General features: G+C 37.8%; 1 protein-coding gene across 1 annotated transcript in view; it reads left to right on the forward strand.

Annotated features, from left to right (window-relative positions):
* The window catches only part of Simc1 (SUMO interacting motifs containing 1), a 106,448-nt gene that overhangs the window by 66,405 nt on the left and 22,827 nt on the right, over positions 1-17,216 (forward strand). The window contains exons 2-4 of the mRNA XM_063230810.1: positions 9,135-10,511; positions 14,819-15,051; positions 15,831-15,900. Of these exons, the coding sequence (XP_063086880.1) occupies positions 9,135-10,511; positions 14,819-15,051; positions 15,831-15,900 (1,680 nt within the window). The remainder of the gene's footprint in view (positions 1-9,134; positions 10,512-14,818; positions 15,052-15,830; positions 15,901-17,216) is intronic.

Below are 17,216 nucleotides of genomic sequence, written 5' to 3' on the forward strand. Positions count from 1 at the left end.
GGGGAGGGGGATGTAGCTGGAGGAGATAAAAAAAAGGTGAAGATGAAGAGGAGACAGGAGCAGAGAAGGAGGCAATGAAAGAAGGTGAGCAAAGATGGCTCTTGGAGATGTGGTGGTGGGGCAAGTGCCAAGGGGACATGATCTATGGGATCTACAGGATCGATGGAGAAGGGTTTCAGGAGGTACTGTAGAGCAAGACAGAAGAACTTGAGTCACCGTACAGGCCCAAAGTGGGTTAGGACATGCCCCTTCCCGAACAAATGAGACCTCAGGCCATTTGCTATTAGGCTAACAAAAATTATCCAGATGCTGGAGGATGTCCAAATCAAGAGTGCCCTCGAGTAGTCACTGATGGTTAGTGTCTAAGAAATAGGCTGGCCTCATTTGCGGGAGAACATGGCAGACAGATAACAGCAGCTATGGAGGCTCTCTGAGATTGCCAGCTTAGAATCCAGGAATGATGCAGTGTGAGGAGCCCTAAGCAAGGAGAGATATACCCTGCTGACTCAAGAATGAACTAAGCTGAGAGAAACCAACTGGAAATGCAATTCTGATGCTATAACAGGAACAGATAGAATCTCAGCATTGAAGCTGGAACCTGCACCTCTGGAAATCACAATTTGAATTTCGTGCTGCCGCTGCTGCGTCCCAATTGGCACAGCAGGGAGAGAGAGCATGCGAAAGCTCTGAGAGTGGGAATTGGCGAACCAAATGGAGTTGAGAGCAGGACTGGCAGGGAGCCCTGCATCGACCTGTGGTGAGTGAGAGGAATGAGGACCCTTTCATAGACTAGGAGGTTACAACAGAGGACATTCTGGGACTGGGCAGACTAGCCGGAACAGGACGCTGCAGTGACTTTAGTCACATATTCCCCTCTCAATTGGGATTGGTGGGAAGTGCTTGGCCTGGTGACGCTGCAGACTAAGATCCAGTAGGCTAGCCCAAACCAGGTCCCAGCACCTGGTGGTGCACCCTAGTGGTGAAGCCTTCAATAGGTTGACCTGGAGGGGCAGGCCCAGTAGGTCTACCCAGGTCTGTGTCTTCCTAGTACACTGCGGTGGGTGGAAACACCTAGCCAATGGATTCAAACTGTAACAGACAAATAGAAAAAAGAAAAAAACAACTGGGCCTCCTATATATGCTTACAAAAAGTATGGGAAGAAAGAGCAATAAGAAAGGGTCCTCAGTCCCCAGTCCTGAGAACACTGATCCAGGAAAGGTAAATGCAAAGGAGAATGAAGACAGAAAACATGCAATATCAGACACGGCACCAATAGACATAAAGCGATATCTCCGGAGCCTCATAGACAAGTTCAAAAATGAAGTATTTAATGAAATAAAGCAAGATATAAGTAGAATAGTTAGAGAAATGCTAAGCACCACCCAAGAAAAAACATGGTGGGATGGAAGAACAGAAAAAAAGGGGAGAATTGTTTGATGGAGAAAATAGAGAAAACAGAATGCATGAAGCAGGTTCAAAGAGATTACCAGGAAACTAAAAACTATCAAAAGCTGGCATAACACCTTGAAAGAAACTAAGGATAGATTATCTGAACTGGAGGGCAGATTTGTAATGTGGGAGCATGAAATGAAAAACTTCTTAAAAATAACAAGAAAACAAACAGCAATAATACAAAGGTTAGAAGATAAAAAGATCTATAACTTAAAAATTAAGAACATAAAAGAAGTAGGGACACAAACAAATGAACTACAAAAGCTATTCAGAGAAATAATCCAGGAGAATTTCCCTAATTTAGCAAAAGGTAAAGATACTCAGATGTCTGAGGCATACAGGACCCCAGCCACCTACAACCCAAACAGAGCTACACCCAGGCATATAATAATCAAAATTCCAGAAATCCAATATAAGAACAGAATATTAAAAGCTGTCAGAGACAAAAAACAGATCACTTACAAGGGAACACCCATCAGAATTACAGCAGACTTCTCGGCACAAGCCATCAAATCATGAAGAACGTGGGGGGAAATAATTCAAGCTTTGAAAGATAATAATCTCCAGCCAAAATTGATATATCCTGCACAACTGTCCCTAGAAATTGATGAAAAAACAAAGTGCTTCCAGGATAAAGAGGAACTAGGGGAATTTGCAACCACCAATTCAACTCTACAGAGAATACTGCAGGATATTCTAAAAAAGAAAAATACCAAGATTCAAGAAACAGTGGCAGAGAGGCCACAATGAATGGAGCAGAACGCAAAATGAAGAAGACAAACTGACAACTAATGACAGAAATGAGGCAGAGAAGGTTGGATGGTAGGAACAGCTATTTTGGAGAAAACAAGACATCATAATAGCTAGTGCTGAGTTAATATCTTGTTTTGAAGTCCCATCAAGCTTTTGTTCTTCTGTCTCCATCAGTTTTAACATGTTGTATCTTACTAGATTTTATTATATGTGATAATATAAACAATAACTTATAGACAAGGAGATTATACAGAAACCAATGTTCATTTTCTGTTAGTTGATTCTAAATACCCTGTAATACTGTCATTCTCTTGAATGGTTTTACATTGTCTTAATATGTTTGATGCTACAGTATACAAAGTTATTCTCAAAGATTTTAAGGAAAGAGACACTATGCTAACTACTATTATGTCAGGATTATCTTGTGGTGAAACACTATTTTGCTTAAATGGTTATGTTTTGACCTGCGCTGTTTTGTTGTTATGCCCTCTTTTATCTCAATCTCCTTATTTTTTATTTACTTTTTCATTTTTATCGTTTTAACTAAGGGAAAAATAAATAAAAATAGCTGGATATATTATAGTAACCCACTTTGATTTCCTATTAATTTGATTTGAAACCCTGTATTGCTCTCACCATCTTGTTTTGACTGATTTTCCTCTATTCTGTTTTGCTTGATAGTACCAAGTTTGAAAATATAGGCAGCAGCTATGAAGACAGTAAGATTCATTATGACGCCCATTCTGGTTGACTATTATCTTCTTTTGAAGTCCTCTAATGTCTCCAATGGTTTGATTTTATTGGTTTTTTCTTTACTGTTTTGTTCAATTTTATTATAACTAATGATATAGGCAATTCTTTTTAAGATAGCAAGAGGCATTATGGTAACCATTGTTGATCACCTTGTATTTTGTTTTTACATTATGTATTATGTCCATCCTTTTGATTTGACTGACTCTGTCTTGTTATGTCACATTTGGTTTTACTCTCTTCAAAAAATGTATTAAGAACAGTGGGAGTAATAAAACCCAAAATGTGTAACTGTCATTGTACAAAAGAGAGGAAAACAAAGTGCTCTAAAGGACATAACTGCATGTATATTTAAGTATATAAGATAGGTAACCATATTACTGAGTTTTATTGGATCATTGAGCAGAACTGTTTGCAGTCTCACTGTTTGAAAGTCCACTTTATATGCTTTAATTTTGTAACTTTAACAACTATTTCTAAGATGACAATATGTAATCCATTAACTAGTGATTTCCTATTGTTTATTTTTTCTGAAATTCTGTATAACTTGTACCCTTTTTCTGTTTTTGTTTTTCTTTTTCTTTTTTCTCCTAAATAAAATTAAAAGAAATAGGCTGGCCTCTTGGTTTGGCAACAAAAGACAAAACAGAGGGTTTTATAGCCCCTGTTAGGCCGAGTGCATCTTAGTGGTCCAACAGGCAGCTAAGAGGAGTATGTTTGCAGGGCAAGAAGGGACATTGCCCATGGTGACCGAATTGGAAGGGGCAGAGTTAAAGAGGTGAGCGAATATGGCATGTTGACAGCTGATTGGGAGAGAAGTGGTGAGTCCATGAAAAGTGAAAGATTCAGTTTTCAGGTTTGCGAGAAGAGTGCAAAAGTCAGTGCTGAAGGGAGGTGCTGCCCAGCACCTTGTTGACTTGCACCATGATAATAATGGGAAAAAACCATCATTATCTGTATATCAAATTCTTTTTCCATGCTTGGGACATTTTCTGCTATTACTTCTGTAAACAGATTTTTTACGTCCTTTGAACTTTTCTAATTTTTTTATTCTGATGAACCTTATTTTTTTCTTTGCATTGTCAAGCAGCTGTTAATTGATTTTTTTTTTTTGTGATCTCATACTGTTTTTAAGAAGTCTTTAGTTTGATGATAACTAACTGCAAACCTGTTTTCTAGATCTGATATTCTGTCTTCATGTTGGTTGTTTCTGGTTGTTTCTGCTGCTTATACTTTCAATAGAATTTTCAATCTCCTGGCAATCTGTTTTTTGGAATTCAGTTCTTTCCTCTATTAGGCATTCATACTTTCTGTCACTTCCTAAGCTACTCAATTTTTTTTTCTCTGTTTCTACTCTAAATTGATTAACGATGTCCTTCATTATAATCATCTCATTAGTTAGCTGTGAAATCATTTCTGATTAATTTAAAAGAGTCGACATTCATCTTTACTACTTCCACACTACCATTTTAGAAAGTTTCTCTGGGTGGCTTTTGACTTCTTCCACCTCAGTGCCCCCTGGCCGGTCTGGGGTTGCTTCTTGCTTCCTTGTTTTATCATTTTCTATTTTTAAAATTTGTTTTCTGCATTTTTACTTATGAATTGCTTATAGTAGGTAGCTTGTCACTGGTATCAAGACCTCATCACGAAATGACTGCTTTCAGAGATGTCTTCTAGGTATAGCTGGCTTTTGGCTCTTGAGTCTCCCTATATCCTGCCTCTTCAATTTATTAGAGATGAGAGATCACTGTCTCTTTGGCCTAGCATCCAATTCTTTGCTACTGAACTGTGATATTTATGACCACCAGACACTCTCAGTATTGGCATACCTGGAACAACTGATCATAGCTTTGTTATCTTGGCAAACATAGTACAAGCAGTCATAAAAGCATCAAGCACAGTCTAGAAAATGATAAACTGGTAATTGTTATATTGCCACCATTAACCGTAGGAATAATATTTATAGGTATATAATAACAAAATGTAAAACAAATCAGAAAATTATAGACAGTAAATATCCACTCAGTAGAGTGATTTTACCTTCCAGGGAAAAAATTTAAAAGAGATAAGAGAAAAAAGTAGGGAAATAAAAGAAGAAAAAGAGATTAAAAGCAAGGCTGAAAGACAAAAGAAGAATACTCAAACTTCAGGAAACTGGTGAAGAAGGTAGGAAGGAAAGAAAGAAGGAAAAAACAAAAGGAAAAACAAAAAACTCCTGAAAACTAAAAGCAGCATTCACACACATGGAAAAAAAATCCAAGACTAAAAAAGAGATTTCCTTGTGATTTCAAACTTGTATCTTCTGGTGTATACAGTTTTGTGGTAGTGTTCAATTCAAGGCATGTCTGCTGTCATAGTAGACAAAGCAGGCAGAGCCCAGATGCATGCTGGATAATCCCAGCAGGCCTGCAGTAGGATAAGACAGGGTGCTAATTCTAGTGCTTTCAACTCCACAGAAGTTCAGGCTGACCTGCCCACTGGTTGTGGTGTTGGGGCCTGAGTTGTTTAGCCTACAGCACTCTTGCTGATCTTACTTACTTCAGCTCCCTGACCTTGGATGGCTTGTTACCTTGTTTTTTCATTGCTTCTATTGTTTCTATGCTGAAAGTAGAGGATTGGATAGTCCTGGGAGATTTCTTTTAACTAGTGTATGTTTCCCTGTGTGGTGACCTAGGCTTTAGTTACGTTTTCATATTTATACACTTATGCAGCCTACTCCTTAGGATTCAGTCCCACTCCGTGTTGCAAGGAGAGATCTACTACTATTTATATCAACACTTATAGCCAACTATATATCCGTTGTGTAATTTGAAACTTGTTTTTTCAATTTTACTCTCTTGTCAATAAGCCAGAAAGACTGTGATACCATACTGATAACAAGTAGACTGAGATGTAGAAGATAAATGAAATAAAAAAGAATAGAAAAATAGTTCAGAAAGAAGACAGGATTCCATGAATATTATTTTTATATCTGGAATGGAGGGCTGATGAGAAAGGTTTTAAGAGATTATTTGTGGGAACAGGAAAAACAAAAAAGGGGGAAATATAATTAGGGGCTGAGGGAAACTGCGGAGGTTGGAACGAGTTAACATGCTGATGGAAAATTTGTGTTTGATGAACCCTCTATATAGAAGTTTTGGTGAGGGTTAACCTGATATGCCTATAGAAGATACTAAACTAAAGCACGAATTAGTTTTTATTCTCCTTTTCATATATAAAAATCAGATGAAGGGGGAGAAAAAAGAGAAAAAAACACAAAACACAATTTCTATAAAAGTCAGAATTTGACCAGTGTGCTCTCTCCGCAGTTTACAAATGAAGAAACTTACTTGTAGCAGTTGTGGGGGACCTTTCTATAATTGACTCTATAAGATTAGATATGTGTAGTGGTGCTTGATCTGGCTTGCCTCTAGATCTTAAATCAGTATTCGAATCTGCCACATTAGGAAACTAAAGAGTAAACTAATGAATTTCAAGGTAACTACAAGGAATCATATAATAAAAATAGCAAATAAATGAAATATAAAACAAATGAAAAGTCTGGTTCTTTGAAAGAACAATAAAATTGATAAATTTCTAGCTAGATTGATCATAAAAAAGAGGACATAAAATACAAATATTGAGAATAAAAAACAGAAACTGAGGGGCTGGAGATTTAGCTCAGCGGCATAAGCGCCTGTCTTGGAAGCAGGCAGTCGTGAGCTCGATCGCTGGTACCGATAAAAAGGAAAAAGACAAAAATAAATAAATAAAGCAGAAACTGAGAATAAACAACTTTAATATAGAATGCCGACATTTTAAAAGATAGGGAGCTATTAAAAATAATTTATGCCAACAAGTTTGACAAAGTGAAATAAATTCCTAGAAAACCAAATGACAAAACCAAGAAGGAGCCAGGCATGGTGGCACACTGCTGTACTCCCAGCACTCAGGAGGCTGAGGCAGGTGGATTGCGGCAAGTTCAAGACCAGCCTGGGCTACAAAGTAAGTCCAAGGCCAGCCTGAATCACAGAACAAGACCCTGCTTCAAAAGGGGAAAAAAAAAAAAAACCCAAGGAGGAATAAAAAAATTTAATAGCCTTATATCTAGTTTTAAAAAATTGAATTTGTAATTTCAATTTGTAGTTTCCCTACAAAATAAATTCCAGATGCAGGCAACTTCACTGGCAAATGGTATCAAACATTTAAGGAAAATATAGTACCATTCCAACATATCCTAAAGAAAAATGGTAGGGATAGTTCTCAAGAAATTTTATGAAGGGTCTGGGGATTTAGCTCAGCAGCATAAGCGCCTGCCTTGCAAGCAGGCAGTCGTGAGTTCGATCCCTGGTACCGATAAAAACAAAAAAGACAAAAAAAAAATTTTTTATGAGATCAGTTTCTAGCAACAAAAATAAAAAGACAAATGGTAAGAATACAAAATTACAAACATACCACATCAATATGCAAAAAAATTTTAACATTGATACACTAAAGCCTAACAATGTAAAAAAGAAATCATACATCATAATCAAATTTTCCTAATATTGCAAGGTAATTTAGAATTAGAAAAACCAATCCATATACTTTCTGATAATGATCAATATGAGCAGAAAAGCATTTGACAAAATTTAACAGCTCTTTGCAATTACAAGTGGTTGCCTAAGAAAAGAAAAATAGCTCCTCATTCTAATAAAGAGTATCTGTGAAAACCACAAAGCTAACAACAAAAACTTGATGAAATTCTGAAAGCCTTTAGGTTCAAGAACAAAGCAAGAATATCCATCCCCAGTACATCTGTCCTGAATTGTACTGGATGTTTGCAGTAAGGAGGACCAGCAAGAAAGAATGCAGATTGAAAAGAAAAAAAGTAAAAGATACACAGAGACATTGGAAAAGCTAGGTGCATTTAGAGTTCTTCAGTGGTTCTGTGTGATTTGATTGTATGATGAGGAGGAGAAGACAGACTGGAGATAAGTATAGATCTTATTGTGAAGCATCATATGAACTTTACTAAGGCATTTGACCTTTATCCTGTAGGTCATGTGGATCTGTTGATGGGTTTTAAATGGGAGAGAAATGGTGACATTGCATTTTAGCAGGAAGTGACAGTGATAGTGACAGAGAGAGAGTAATAATTGTAGTAAGAAGAGTAGCATTTGAGCCTCAGGACTCTAATGTACCAATGGTAGTGGTGTCCAACCAGATGAGAAGACACCTAGAAACTACAGCAATATTGTTCCAGGTTCATGGTACAAATTTTTATTATAGCATCCTTGGCTGCCATCAATCAGCTTTATGAATTGCCTGATCAATTTGCTGAGGAATAGAAGCAGAGATAGGTTTGCCATTTGTTAATGTAGGTAGAGTACAGACTAACACTATTGGTTTTGTTGTATTTTCTTTGGAGTCTCTTTTTAAGCTGATTACATACTGAATGAAATACACTCCTAGGTCCCAACAAGGAAAGGAGACAGATCTTGATTTGAATGTCTGTTTCTGTGCAGTTAGCTGTGTAATGCTTTGGTAAATAACTTCATCCCTTTAAATTACCTTTCTCCTCTGTATAATGGAGATGTTGATGCAGGGTTATTATGCAAATGTAAAATATATGAAAGCAATTAACATGTTCTAGGCACAAAGATCCTCTTGTTTAGCTTCTGTTGTAATTATCATGGGTATTTGCTTTTCCAAAAAAAAGGTTGCTTTCTATTTTGTGAAGATTGCAATATCCCCTCCTACTCCTCTGTCTCCCTTAGACCAGAAAAAAAAATCCCACTATGCTTCCATATGTAAACCTGGCTTTTCCAATGTTTTTGTGTATCTTTTCTTTTACTTGCAGTATTATTATCCCCTGGCTTGATGTAAACAGTATATACATCAAGCCTTTGGATAATTGAAGAATTTAAGAAGTATAGAAATTCACACCTTCAATACTAACAAAATGTTGAACAGAGGATATAAACTCATGCTTATGTTATAAAAGATGTATAAATTTCCATTAAATAATACTCATAAAAACTTAAGTTCAAGGGCTAGGGATTTAATTTAGCTCAGCGGCATAAGTGCCTGCTTTGCAAGCACACAGTTGTGAATTCGATCTTCGGTACCAAAAAACAAAACAAAAAAACTTAAGTTCTTCTTAACTAAAGTTGCAACTTCATTGTTTAATTCTTTTCTTCTCATAACCTTTCAACAGGACTTCATTGACTTAACTAGAGAAACCAGACCAAGAGCGAAGGATCGCAATGGGCTCTGTGTGATTGACCTGACAAGAAGTGAGGAAGAAAATAGACCTATTGACACTCTTGATTTGACGTTAGAATCTGTTGTGCCCTCTCAGAAGGAACCAGCCAGTCTTCAGACATGTGCCAGCTTGTCTAGCAAAGAGGTAACAGAAGCTCGAGGGAATAGAAGCTCTTGGCCTGTGACACAAAGAATCATTAACAGTGTTCCTGTGGATTTGGAGCTGTTGGAAGAAACTTCTTTTGAAAATCTTCAACCCCTTGCATCCATCAGCCAGGACTCTGTTTATCCAGAAGAGCCAAATTGTAGCTCAGCTACGTTCCTAAATGACCTCAGCTTCTTGCCAAGCACACAGCTATCTTCAGATGTTAGCTTCTTCCTCCCCACAAGCAATAATAGTAATAGCAATCAGAGGGCACCCTTGTCATGCCCACGGCAAGGTGAGCCTTGCCCACCACAAACTTTGCCATGCTCACTGCGAGGCTTTCCATCCCCACGAAGAGCCTCACCATGTCCTCCACGAGCCGCCTCATGCCCACCGCGAGCCTTGTCATGCCCATCACAAACCACTCAGTGCCAGCTACCAGCTTTGCCTCGCCCATCTCAAGAAGTGCCATGCCCTCCTCAAGATGTACCATGCACTCAGCAGAATATTCCAGTCCTATCTCGAGATTCATCATGGCATCCTCACAGCTCACTGAGCCCACCTCAAGGCTCCCTGGGCCTACCTCAGGATATACCAGGCCCACCTCAAAACCTGTTGTATCCACAAGATGTGGCATACCAGCAAAACATAAAGCCACTGCAAGACATGTCACAGTCACTGGAAAATATACCACAGTTACCTGGCAACATAATACAGTCACCAGACAATACATCACAGTCACCCAGAGGTGCGCTGCTTTTGCCAGATGTATTACATTCACCTGAAAACATGGTGCGCTCATCAAGAGACATGCCATGTTCACAAGGAGACTTGCCTCCCTTGCCACAAGACAGACCTAACTCTCCCGAGAATGATGTACAGAATTGTGACAGTCCTATGGATATCTCAACTCCATCCTCTACAAGTTGTTCCCCAGACTCACCATCTCCACAATCTGAAACTTCCTTAGAGAAGGTTCCTTGGCTTTCTGTCACAGAAACATCTGCCAGGAAAGAGATGTCATTGTCAGAGCCTGCCTGTGCCAAGTCTGTCCGGGTACAAGCACAAACACTGCAAGGCGGGCTGTACAACAGGCCCTGCCTGCATAGAATGAAGTACTTCTTGAGACCTCCAGTACATCACCTCTTCTTCCAGACACTAATCCCAGATAAAGATGCACGAGAGGTGAGCTAACTTCCCTCCCACTAGGGTTTAAGTGTCTTGTCTGTAGGCCTCAAATAAAGACATCTATGACAAAAGTTCCTGTACGAAAGGATGAGCCAAGTGTAAATGACATTTTTATCTTTTTCTTACTTACGGAGAGACCGTTCAATTTAAGGTCGTGTCCAAGTCCAATTTCAGCTCCATCCTTAAAAACCAGAACTGTGAAATCACTTAGCCTTCGAGAGTATTAGCCTTCCTCTCTGTAAAGTGGATCCTCACCATGCCATTAAGAGCAGTAATAAAAGATGCCTGTTTGTGTTTGGTTCATCATAGGCCTTTGTCAAATTCCTGTCTTTAGTTCCTTTACCTTTGTTTCTCTTCCTGGCAGCTTTGTTACAGCTCCCATATAACAGATTTAATAGTCTTATAACACTTAAGTGCCTCCAGAATTATAACTCTGCATTTTAGGATAGAAAATTAATCCTAAGACTAATTAGAATGTTACTTTCCATTGATCTTAACTGATCTATGAGAACTAAATTAGATGTGTGAAGGAAGAATTCTGTGTCTTAATCCCACAGGGTGAAGTCTTTCTTTGGCTGGATTTTATGTTACCTACAATCCCATATCCAGCATTAAAAGGAGTGGCTTAAAGAAAGTTAAAAGTCCAAGCAATCAGTGCTTAGCTTAGCAAATGCCAGGAGTCTACATTTATGTCTGATCCTTCCAAGTTGTATCTGACCACTAGCTCATTCTCTTTTTTTTGCTGTGGGTTGCCTTAGGTTGGTGAAGCATCTGTCCATTTCAAGAGTACCTACAGAAGCTAAGTGTGGTGATGCATGCCTGTTATCCCAGTACTCCGTAGGCTGAGACAGGAGGATCACTGCAAATTCAAGTTCAGTGTGGACTACATAGTGAGCTCTAGACCAGCTTGAACTGTGGAGCAAAACCCTGTCTCAAAAAACCAAAACCAAACAAACAAAATATCCTTATGTGACTTCAGGATATGTTTCCATAGTCAAGGGTACAGTACTTTGAAGGTGTCCCCCTTCTCTGTGCACTTAGCTCAGATTATGAGTTGGCAGTTTGGCTACACAGAGTAGATTTCATTCTTCATCTTCATTTTTTACCTTCTTAACCTGAGATTTCTAGAATATGTCTATAAATGTTTCCTATCTCTTCTGGTTTCTTTTAGGCTTTCAATGAGTACATTTTCTTAGAACTTCTTTAGTTTCCACAACTGCCACTTGATCAGCCATTGGCCTTATCTCCTCTGAGTCTCACTGTTAACTCTAACATAAGAACCACAAAGTCTGTATCCTACATGTGTTAGTGAGCCTCTCATCACTGTGACAGAATACCTGAGAAAAACAGCTTAAAGGAGGAAAGATTTATTTTGGCACATAGTTTCAGAGGTTTCAATCCATGGTCCAGTGGCTCCATTACTTTGGATCTGTCCTAAGACAGAACAGCATGGTACAATGGAGTGGCAGAGAAAAGCTGCTCACCTCGTTGTAGCCAGGAAGCAGAGAGAAAGGAAGATAACCAAAGAGGAAGGGCTGTCACCAAGTTTGTCCTCCCATGATTCACTCCTTCCTTTAGACCTATTTCTGTCACCTCCTAATACTGCCATCAAATCATGGTACCATCAGTGAATTAATCCACTTGTGAAGTCAGAGCCTTTATAATCCAGTCGTTTCCCCAAAACCCACTAATACAAGCCTTTAACACAGTGAGCCTTGTGGAGAATTTTGGATCCCAACCATAACTGTACAGTTGTTTGACTTACAGGTAAATATGTAAAAACATACAGCTGCTTTTCTATAAATATTTATTTCAGGGCTGAGGTGTAGTTTGATAATAGAGCACTTGCATACCATGCATGAAGCCTTGAGTTCAACCCTTACTACTCAAAAAAATTTTTTTCCTTTAGAAATATAGGAATCAAAACAATTTGTAAGCAGTTTTGTTTTTAGATTTCTCTATTTGTAGACCAAAAGAATTAATAATACAGTTTCAAGATTACAAAATGCACCACACATCTATAAAATGAGTGACCCAAGCAAGACTTTTGTTCTCTGCCTTCTATCACTCTTCTCATTGCATGCCTTATGCAGTGATCTTCTCACCAATGAGCTGATGGTAGGTTATTTGAGACGTAAGAAAAGCCAACTGGTCTTCTCTGCTCCAGAAGATTTTCTAGAAGGGCAATTCAAGTCATTACTAATTTACTGCACTATCATATGATTGAGTAAGATATTTATTTAGTTCTCTTAAAATCAGTAATACTTATTAACAGCGGTTCTTATTATAAAACTTATATGTGGGTTGAAAATTAATATTAAAATAGAATAATGTTACTGCATTGCTTACTTGTACCCAATTCTATTTTCTGTTTACTTTGCTGAAATCTTGACTGAGAGTTATTGGAGTCAATAAATGTGTGCTGTATTTTGCTTGAAAAAAAAAAAGACATTTTAAAATATAAAGAATTTGACTGAAACAAGAGGATAACAAGTTTGAGGCTAGCCTGGGCAGCTTAGCAAGACCCTGTCTCAAAACAAAATGAGAAGGGCTATGTATGTAATTCAGTGGTAAATGCTTATCTACCAGGTATGAGACCCTGGGTTTAATTCTCAATACTACAAAACATATATATACTTTTTTCATCATTCATAGTACTCTCAGGCAGCATTTATTATTGTGAATAATTTTCCTTCCCAGTTGTCTTTTAATACATAACCATTTGAATTTTTAATTTCAGCATATATCTGTGTACTGTATTACATATATATATATATATATATACACACATATATATTTATATTATACATTTCTTGTGAAGTTTATTCATTTGTTTGCTTTTATGTTGGGTGCTAGCATTCAAACCCAGAGCTAGAGCTTCACTCATAACAGAAGCTCTACTGCTGAGCCATATATAATATACACAATTGTTTTTATTGTTTCTAGAGAGCAGGGGTTAAGAAGGTAGCTCTGAAGTTATTCCATCTGTGTTTGAAACCAATTTCTGCCATGCTATTTGTTGTATGATAAATTCTTACTCTAAATTGCAGTTTATCTATAAACTAGGAATAATAACATATTTCTTAGTGTTACAGTTTGTTCTTCTAGTCATAAAATTAATAAATATCTATTATGGAAAAATTGAAAAATGCAAAGGAACTTATACAGAAAAATCACCCTAATTCCATGACCAAATAATAAAAAATCACTTTTCATCCCTTGCCATCTTTATTTATATTTTTTGTAGGGAAAAGCAATTTAATATTTATTGATGTCTTAAAAGAACAAGAAATCAAGATTCGTCTCCCAATAACAAAGCATTTAAATCTTCTTTCTTATCTCTATTTCAGTGTCTGATGCAGCATTACAACTACCCTAAATCTGTCACCCTCACTCTAAAATAACTTATACTGGCTCTTGACTCTCTCTGCTCTTTATATTTCTTTTTCATGCTATATTTTAACATAAATCAAGTCAGGTTATACGTAGAATGTAGAATTTTTTTGTTTTTGTTTTTTGGGGTTTTTTTTGTTTGTTTGTTTGTTTTTTTGAGACAGAGTCTCACTATGCAGTTCAGGCTGGCCTTGAGCTCACTTTATAGCCTACCCTGGTCTCGAACTCACAACGATACTCCTGCCTCAGCTTCCAGAGTGTTGGGATTACAGGAGTGAGCCACCACGCCCGGCTTAAAATTTAGAATTCTTATCCTTTAGTTTTACGTAAACTTAGGGCTCGGCATAGTAGCACATGCCTATAATTCCATTACTTGGGAGGATGAGGCAAGAGGATTGCAGTGAGTGTGAGCCCAACCTGGGCTATATAACCAAGTTCAAGGCCAGCATGCACTACCTAGTGAGACACTCTCAATAAAATGAAAAACAAAAGGGGATTTAGCTCAGCAGCATACAGACCTGCCTTGCAAGCAGGCGGTCATGAGTTCAATCCCCGGTACCGATAAAAAAGAAAAAGACAAAAAAAAAAAAAAAATGAAAAACAAAAATAAAAACTTACAGAATTTTATATAAGCTTTTCCCCCACGTCATTAATTTTGGGGTTTTTGTTTGTTTTGTTTTGTTTTGTTTCTTTTTTGGTACTGGGAATCAAACTCTGGGCCATGCACTTGCCAGGCAGGTGCTATGCCACTGAGCTACATATCTGGCCCATTGTTTTTAGATAAGACTTTCTTGTCTCTCCTTTTTTCAGTTATGTGCATGGAAAATGTTACTGTCTTCAATTAGTTCCAGAAATTTTGCTTTTATGTACTATAGAAATCCACCCTAATTTTTTTTTCCTCATCTCTACAGAGTAAGGCTCAAAAACTAGAACCCATACCTCATCGAAGACTACGAATGGTGACAAACACTATTGAAGAAAACTTTCCTCTGGGGACTGTGCAGTTTCTGATGGACTTTGTGTCACCCCAGCATTACCCACCTAGAGAAATTGTGGCTCACATCATCCAGAAAATCCTGCTCAGTGACTCTGAGACAGTGGATGTCCTCAAGGATGCCTACATGCTTCTCATGAAAATTCAACAGTATGAACTTAACACTTTTTGGCAAAATCTCCAGGGAAACCTAGACTCAAGGCCCAGTTTTCTCTTGTCTGTGCTTTATTCAACTAACCGTTAGAGAAGGTTTCTTAATGTAATAGCATTATTGGATTACAGGTGATGGGAAATTCAGTCAAAACTGGCTTAACAACTGGTAAAAGAGAATTTAATGGCTTGTCTTCCTAAATTTAGGAATAAGATGTGACTTGATCCTGTGTTCATAATGGGTTACCAGTGTCCATTTTCTATCTCTGCTTCAATTTTGTTTTCAACCATTACTGAGTAGTCCTGGGGCTCAGGCTTTTATAACACTTACAGTAAGAGTTCTCAAATTTGAGTCTTGTGGGGTTTAATTGGCCTAACATGAGATGTGATCCATCTTGGAACCAATCACTGTGAATTGAGGGGTAGAGTATTACAATTAACTCAGAATCTCGTGTTTCATCCTGGTGGGTAAAGCTAATTGGCTGAGAGTGCTGGGAAGTTGGTTTCTTTAAGACAGTGCTTCTGGGGCCAGAGGTTTAGCTCAGCAATGTAAGCACCTGCCTGGCAAGCATGAGACTATGCGTTCAATCCCCAAAAAACAGACAGTGCTTCCTAAAAGGGGAGTTCCACTGTGTTCATATTTATGTATTTTGGATACCAAGGAATGGGTCAGAGCTCTAGGGATAAGAAAAGACTCTTTTTCTTGTATCATCTTCCACATCCCATCCCTTTCCCCACAAAATTCTCCAGAATTCTAATTGATGTTACTTGACTTTCAGGCTACATCCAGCCAATGCCAAGACAGTGGAGTGGGACTGGAAGCTGCTTACCTATGTCATGGAAGAAGAGGTAACCTCATAGTCTTGAAGGAGTATCTTTTGCAGAGGAGGTTTTAACTGTAAGAAAAGTGATAGGAAATCTGTTAGTTAAGCCTCTTATTATTCCCTCCTGACATCCCTACCATAGTATTACTATTAAAATGATGTGTGCTGCCTTCTGATGCAAATATGAATATATACATTTTCCTGCACCTTCTTGAGAGCCCATTAAAAATACTAGTAAATAAATGGAGAAAGTTACAAATCCATGGTTATGAAAATAAAGGGAAGGACAATAGATGTCACTAAAGATTTGGAAGATCAAAAAGCTTATAAGAATGGTAACTGATGAAGTTTGAGAGAAACCACAGCAGAAATAAATGTGGAAGAAGCTGCAGGCAAGGAGAAAAGAATTAGAACACCTTCAGACTAGAATTTTGGACTCAGGAATACAGTATACATGGTAAAAGATAGCGGTCAGATATAAGCTGCAATTGGTTATCTATTAAAAATATTTACATGAAATAGCCTCTTGGTTCTTTAGCACAAAAAGTTCACTCTATACCCTTTAGGCAAAAAACCAAAAGATTTATTGTGTAAAGACATTAATAAACCACCTATAGCAAAGATAGCTCATGTACAGTTGGTACTCCAGAAAAAATGTCCCACATTCTGATTTTTACAGACCCCAGAATTTAATTGCCAACTTTCTGTCTGCTCACCTTAAAGCAATTAGATGAAACAGTTTTCAACTTAGAATTCTATACTCAGCCAAACTATGAATTAAGTATGAAAGTGAATAAAGACATTTCCAGATATGCATGAACCTGAAAACATATCTCCACACTATTTCTTAGGAAGAAGTCCTCTTTGGGTATATATCTAAGGAATGAGGGAATATCTAAAACAAAGAGATATATAAGGAACTCTAGATCAAGTCTAAAATAATATTGAATAAAAGTCTCAAAATTACAATGAATAGCAGACTTAGGGAGCAGTTAGTCTCAGTTGGAGTGACATTGCAGAGGACTGTGAGTAGGAATGTTCAGAGAGGCATCAGCAATAGACTAGGGAGTGTCAGCCCCATGTTGTCTAATGAAGACACAGTTAACAATATATGGACCAATGGGCATGGTGGCACACACCTGTAGCTCTAGCACAACTTCCTAGATGTCTGTAATTTCAAGGCCAGCCTGGGCTATGTAGTGAACTTAAGGCCAGCCTGAACTGCACAGGGAGACTATATATATGTGTGTGTGTATACCTTTGTGAGAACTTTAGAGAGCAGAGTAACTACAGTGACTAAAGCAATACACAACCAAGAAAATACTCCATTGAAGACATCTG

Source organism: Cavia porcellus, unplaced genomic scaffold (assembly GCF_034190915.1).
Source record: "Cavia porcellus strain 051 isolate PalLab524CR breed Dunkin Hartley unplaced genomic scaffold, mCavPor4.1 scaffold_19, whole genome shotgun sequence".
NCBI classification, from domain to species: domain Eukaryota; kingdom Metazoa; phylum Chordata; class Mammalia; order Rodentia; family Caviidae; genus Cavia; species Cavia porcellus.